This window comes from Wyeomyia smithii, chromosome 3 (genome assembly GCF_029784165.1).
Source record: "Wyeomyia smithii strain HCP4-BCI-WySm-NY-G18 chromosome 3, ASM2978416v1, whole genome shotgun sequence".
NCBI classification, from domain to species: domain Eukaryota; kingdom Metazoa; phylum Arthropoda; class Insecta; order Diptera; family Culicidae; genus Wyeomyia; species Wyeomyia smithii.
In genome coordinates this window covers 109523576-109530137 of record NC_073696.1, presented here as the reverse complement: position 1 = coordinate 109530137, position 6562 = coordinate 109523576, and the positions used below count along the sequence as shown (strand labels likewise).

The window sequence follows — 6562 nt, the reverse complement described above, 5'->3', positions numbered from 1 at the left end:
TGCGCAGTTTTGCGCTACAGCGGACAGTATGCATTTGAAAGCTTACGTTTTTACCTAAATTTTGAATGTAGTCGCAACCTACGCAACCTTAAGCTACTTTCCTACAAAAAATCATCAATGTTTTTTAATGTCAGGCCTACTGTAACCAAATTTTACAATATCTAATGAAAAGGGTTTGTTTTGCACAATATTTACAACAACTTTTCCTTTGACTTCAAAAAATCCAAGCTATCATTGAAGCTACAGAGCGTTTAAAAGTAATCTACTTTAAAAAAAAAAAGACAAAAAACGTCAGTTCGCCAATCTTTGAAAAGTCATAAAATATTCAGATTTCATGATATTGCGCCCAAATTTTGGATTTAGACACTTGAATGTTATAGCAATAAAGGAAAAATATTATGAAACAGCTAACGAAAAAAAAAATTTTTTTGGCTGATGGCCAGCGATTCCCCACTGTGCGATGACTGTTAATTGATTGAAAATTTGAAATGATCGTTTTTAGTGCCGATGTTAGTCTGTGCTATAATCTTTCCTTTTTTCTAGAGTGAGCTCTAGAGCAAAACCTGTGTTTCCCAATACTCATTTAACAAAACATATTTTTGCCCTTATCAACTAAGTAACATTACACACGTTTAAACAAATTTATCTTTTAAAAAAAATCTGTGTAACGATAGGGATCCGTTAAGTCAAACTATTACTCGACACAACAAACAAAAAACTTCAAGTTCGCAATGATACAGGTTAGTCTTGACTCTCAGGTGTTGACTGCTTTCACCAGAATTTTCACCAAAATCAGAAAGATGAAACGTGACTGGAGTGATCCAGTCGACTAAATGCTGCTAATTAATTAAACAATGCTTTAATTAGGTTACATTAAGAACCTAGGTCTTGTTCACCTGAAAGATCGTTCACACTTTCACGTTTCCATCTCGTTTATTCGGAGCATATTTTTCCATTCCGTAAGTGTCGCTCAACAAAAACCATCATGGTTTCCTTCATTAGACTGTTGCTAGTAGTGACGATTGCGGTTGGTACTTGCAGTGCCAATTGCACGGACGGTGATTCTTTATCCAACGACCATTCTAGGATAAAACGCTGGCTCACATTTTACCCGAACGGAGGAACTGCCAAGATTATTTTGGGATTTATGTTGCCGATTCGGTTTGCGCACAAACTGTTCCGTCAGCTCAATGCGATTATCAACCTCCAGGCGAATTACAACATTCCTCAAACACTAATTTGGCCAGTCCCTGCGAGCATTTTCAAAAATCGTCTCAACAACGAATACGTTGATCGCAGTCGAAGTCAGTTGTATCAGCTGTTGGAAGCCAAACTGGATAGCTGGGGCAGCAACGGGCGCCAGTGTGTTTTGAGGGCAATCTGTGAAATAGCCGAGGCTCCACTTAGTCATAACGGTATGATTGGAGAAATTTTGGACGTCATATTCACGTAAGTATTATCGTGGTTTGTGAGCGATGCTAGGTGAAAAATGATCGTTGTTACCGTTATCATTCTAGTCCATACGAAGTGGAAGAAATCGATGACGAGTACCGGCAAGCGAAACTTCATGGAACCAAAGGCGCAAATTGTGGGAAACTGTATCGAAAATGTCCCACTGGGCATGGTTTACTGGAACTGATTTCTGTTGTAAAAGTTATGTAATAAACTTACCTACAAAAGTCAATTGCTGATGTGTTTTGGTGAAAAAGTCTGTCTACGTAAATTTTTATCAGAAGTCTAAAAAGAAAATGTACTGACCTCTGGTTCTTGAAAAGCATTACACAGATAAACCTGTGAAAAAATGTCCAGAGTTTCACACTAACAAATTTGTTATATACCGTTATATACCGAATCCGTGTAAAAAAACGCGTGAACTCCGGATCCGCGTAAAAAAAACCGCGTAAATTCCGAAATCCGCGTAAAAAAACGCGTAAATTCCAGAATCCGCGTAAAAAAAAACCGCGTAAATTCCGGAATCCGCGTAAAAAGCGACCTTAGTGTATCATATTCCATTTCGTTCCTTGGAATCTCCTTCACCCAGTGATGTATAGCTCTTCACTGTAGGGTTACTTCGGGCAATCAGCAGGCGTTGGAAAAAGTGACAGTCAGTATTCAGCACGGGAATGGCACCGCTGTCAGCTACCATACATTTGACGCGTTACCAACATCACTAGCACTGGCACCCGAAAAATGGTCAGTTTACCCTTATCATATGTTGATTCGGGCAAACCGACCAAATGTTGACTGCAGTTATTGACAGCATATAGGATAATTTTGAGCAATTTTTCAAGATTTTTGTATGTAATGTGATATTCTAAGTGCTATTTTGTACAAATAGAAGCAAATTGTGACGGCATGAAAGGAAGTTTTGTGATGAACGGTACAGAAATAGATGTCCGTTACGCTTGAAGGCTACCATACCAATCCCTTGGTATTCAGGCGGTTTGCCTATCTATCTCTTAGCGATTACGTTGAAGTATTCGGAGTTTGAATCAAAACCGATTTCTAAATTCTCCTTGTTTTCATGTACAAAACGTGTTTGAATCTATTCAAATAGCACTTAATTGCAAATTGCTAAATCTTTGAGATCGATGAGAAAGTTCATTTTTCGATGATTTTTAAGTGCAAGAAAATACATCATTACTTAAGTGTTCGAAATTTGATGCAGTACGGTAAATTACTCTCTCTTATTGTTCTTCCATTGAAAATCTACCCGCTACATGTGATGTTCGGGGTTTCATTTATAGTGACCTACTTGTAGTTTCACATGTAGGCCCATAAATAATGGTTGAATCGAAATATAGGATGTTTTTTCCTTCATTATCGTGGTTTGTGAGCGATGCTAGGTGAAAAATGATCGTTGTTACCGTTATCATTCTAGTCCATACGAAGTGGAAGAAATCGATGACGAGTACCGGCAAGCGAAACTTCATGGAACCAAAGGCGCAAATTGTGGGAAACTGTATCGAAAATGTCCCACTGGGCATGGTTTACTGGAACTGATTTCTGTTGTAAAAGTTATGTAATAAACTTACCTACAAAAGTCAATTGCTGATGTGTTTTGGTGAAAAAGTCTGTCTACGTAAATTTTTATCAGAAGTCTGAAAAGAAAATGTACTGACCTCTGGTTCTTGAAAAGCATTACACAGATAAACCTGTGAAAAAATGTCCAGAGTTTCACACTAACAAATTTGTTATATACCGTTATATACCGAATCCGTGTAAAAAAACGCGTGAACTCCGGATCCGCGTAAAAAAAACCGCGTAAATTCCGAAATCCGCGTAAAAAAACGCGTAAATTCCAGAATCCGCGTAAAAAAAAACCGCGTAAATTCCGGAATCCGCGTAAAAAGCGACCTTAGTGTATCATATACCATTTCGTTCCTTGGAATCTCCTTCACCCAGTGATGTATAGCTCTTCACTGTAGGGTTACTTCGGGCAATCAGCAGGCGTTGGAAAAAGTGACAGTCAGTATTCAGCACGGGAATGGCACCGCTGTCAGCTACCATACATTTGACGCGTTACCAACATCACTAGCACTGGCACCCGAAAAATGGTCAGTTTACCCTTATCATATGTTGATTCGGGCAAACCGACCAAATGTTGACTGCAGTTATTGACAGCATATAGGATAATTTTGAGCAATTTTTCAAGTTTTGTGATGAACGGTACAGAAATAGATGTCCGTTACGCTTGAAGGCTACCATACCAATCCCTTGGTATTCAGGCGGTTTGCCTATCTATCTCTTAGCGATTACGTTGAAGTATTCGGAGTTTGAATCAAAACCGATTTCTAAATTCTTCTTGTTTTCATGTACAAAACGTGTTTGAGTCTATTCAAATAGCACTTAATTGCAAATTGCTAAATCTTTGAGATCGATTAGAAAGTTCATTTTTCGATGATTTTTAAGTGCAAGAAAATACATCATAACTTAAGTGTTCGAAATTTGATGCAGTACGGTAAATTACTCTCTCTTATTGTTCTTCCATTGAAAATCTACCCGCTACATGTGATGTTCGGGGTTTCATTTATAGTGACCTACTTGTAGTTTCACATGTAGGCCCATAAATAATGGTTGAATCGAAATATAGGATGTTTTTTAGACTAATGATATATCTTAGAGTCATTTATTATCTGGATGCAAAAAAAGTATCTATCCGAGAACCACGTCAATGAAACGAAATTAGTGAGTACTCATTCATTGCACCTTAAAAGAAAAATAGCGAAAAAATCATTCGGATTTGTTCCTGATGCAAATAAACACCCTATCATACTTTATATCCTATGTTAACACCTTTGCCACAAACGACCGATTTCGAACCATCATCACTGCGAATTTTCAAAGGCACACGACTCGGTAACAGTTAATGCGTGATCTAGTGATGGGAAATATCGCCCAAAACGTACATCGATAACAATCGATAATTCCGGGGATTTATCGATATTATCGATAAGTATCGATAATTTAACAGCTAACGTTTGCGGTAAAAAAATTTTTTTTCAGATGATGAAAAAAAAAACTATTTCAGATGGTGATGGAAAAGAAACTATGACAGATAATTGAGTTGGATGAATTTCCCATGCAAGGTTATCATGTTAGCTTCCTCGCAAAAAAATATTACGTCCTTGCGTGCGGCCTTCCGGCAGTTAACCGTAACATTTGCCATGGCGGACGAAAACATGCGTGTAGCCATGTTTTTATGCTCTTTCTTCGTTTTTTTTTTTATCAATTCCTCCTCCGTTTTCGCGACAAAATTGTTGGAATAGATCTTGCGCTTCAAGTTTGCCCAGAAATTCTCGATGGGAAGCAGGTGGGGGACATTGGGCGGATTCGCCGACTTCGGTACCACATCGAAATTCAGCCGCTCCATCTCCTCCTACGATCGCTTCGAGTAGTTGGCCGACGTCAAATCTGGCCAGAACACCGTGTCTTCGCGCTTATGGTTTTTCTTGATGAACGACGCAACGTCTGTCAGGCACTTCGTACTATAAATTTCCCCGTTCACGGCTAGCCCGGAGCGAAAGAAGAGTAACTTTGACATCCCTTTCTCGCTGATTGTCAGCCACAGCCGCACCTTCTTGGGGAACTTGGTCTGTGAAATAAACTTTACCTCGGTGCTCACTTCCTTCGTGGGGGAGGTAAAATACGAAGAACCCTGCTAGTCGTTGCCATCCAGGGTGAGATAGGTCTAGTCGTCCATCACCACTGCCACGTCGCGATTCGCCGGGAAAGTCGACTTGACCATCTTATTCAACCGCTGTCGCTGCGTCATTGCCTGCAGCTCCGAGACCAGTGGTCGGGACTGCAGCTTCTTGTATGCATGTTCATGTTCTCCAGATACTTTTTCACTGTTTTAGAGCATGCACCAACCTCTCGGCCAAGTGCACGCAGCGATTTAGTCACTTTTCCCTCGGTCTTCCTCTTCAGCATCCTTTGAAGCTTCTTGTCACTCAGGGTCGTTGGCCGTCCAGAACCGGGTTTTCTTTCGATGCTCTGATCATTGTCCAATAGTGTCAAAATGTTGTAGATGCCAGAACCGGCATACCCGGCGTCCACAAAGTGCCGCACGATGTCTGTTTTTGACGCCATTTTGAAACCCATGAAATCGGCAATTTTTGTCCATTTTTTTACCGCAAACGTTATTGCGGTTATAGTAACGGCCCAAACAGAATGGATACGTTTGCGTTGCGTTGGCGTCAATTTGACAGTAAATGTATGGGCTAACTGTCAAATTGCCGCAAACGCAGCCGCAACGTATCCATTGTGTTAAGGCCTTGAATGACAAATCTTACGATACTGCGAATGATAATTCAAACTACCGGACGAGTTAAACAGTTTGTTTTGGAAAGTCTTTGAGTTTTACGCCGGAAGTGCTTTCTACGGAGTAGTTTCAAGCCGAAGTTCATTTTGAAGGTTGCGTAATAAGGGAAATAATTGAAGCAGGCGAAATTCTGGCAATTTTTAAATGGCCAAAACTTCACGAAAAATGAATCAATTCAGACAAAACAGGTTTCATTTTACTGGAAAACTGTCCTAGTTTCCTTAAATTTCTTGAAAACTGGACGTGACCAAGGGTCACTGAAAATGTTTCAGATTTCCGGAGTGTGTGCCAAAGTGTACATTTTTGCAACGCGTAGAACTTTTTCTGACATTCTGTTTCACATAGGTTTATATGTTGTCAATAAATCAGAATTTATTTTAAGGTTCATTGGTAGCCAAAGATTGAAAATTCGCCGAGGAATCATCGAGGTATGAATTTATTAAGTATGGGTGTTGATTTTGGCGGTTTTTTCCCTGTTGGGTACTAATTTTCTTTGAGCTTGCAGCACTCTAGCAGAATTCAATCGAACATTGTGGTTGTGTAGGTCTTATTAAACCAAGCAACTTTGCAAACTTGCGTTTGAAAATTTATCTGGATTAACATTTAAAAAGGTCAGATTGAAAGTTGAGACCATGATTATTGTTAGTCAAAATTTCGATCATCATGTGACAAATTTCAGGAACTCATTGCTGAAAATTGCACTCTTCAGGATGGGGTAAGTTCATCGAAGCAGTCCCA

At 39.5% G+C, this 6562-nt stretch overlaps 1 protein-coding gene across 1 annotated transcript; it reads left to right on the top strand.

Moving 5' to 3' along the window:
- Nucleotides 1-953: 953 nt before the first annotated feature.
- LOC129726539 (uncharacterized) lies at nucleotides 954-1662 on the top strand. The gene is made up of 2 exons (XM_055683372.1): nucleotides 954-1449; nucleotides 1518-1662. The coding sequence occupies exons 1-2, from the start codon at nucleotides 986-988 to the stop codon at nucleotides 1660-1662; spliced, it is 609 nt and encodes a 202-aa protein (XP_055539347.1). The 5' UTR covers nucleotides 954-985.
- The last annotated feature ends 4900 nt before the right edge of the window (nucleotides 1663-6562 follow it).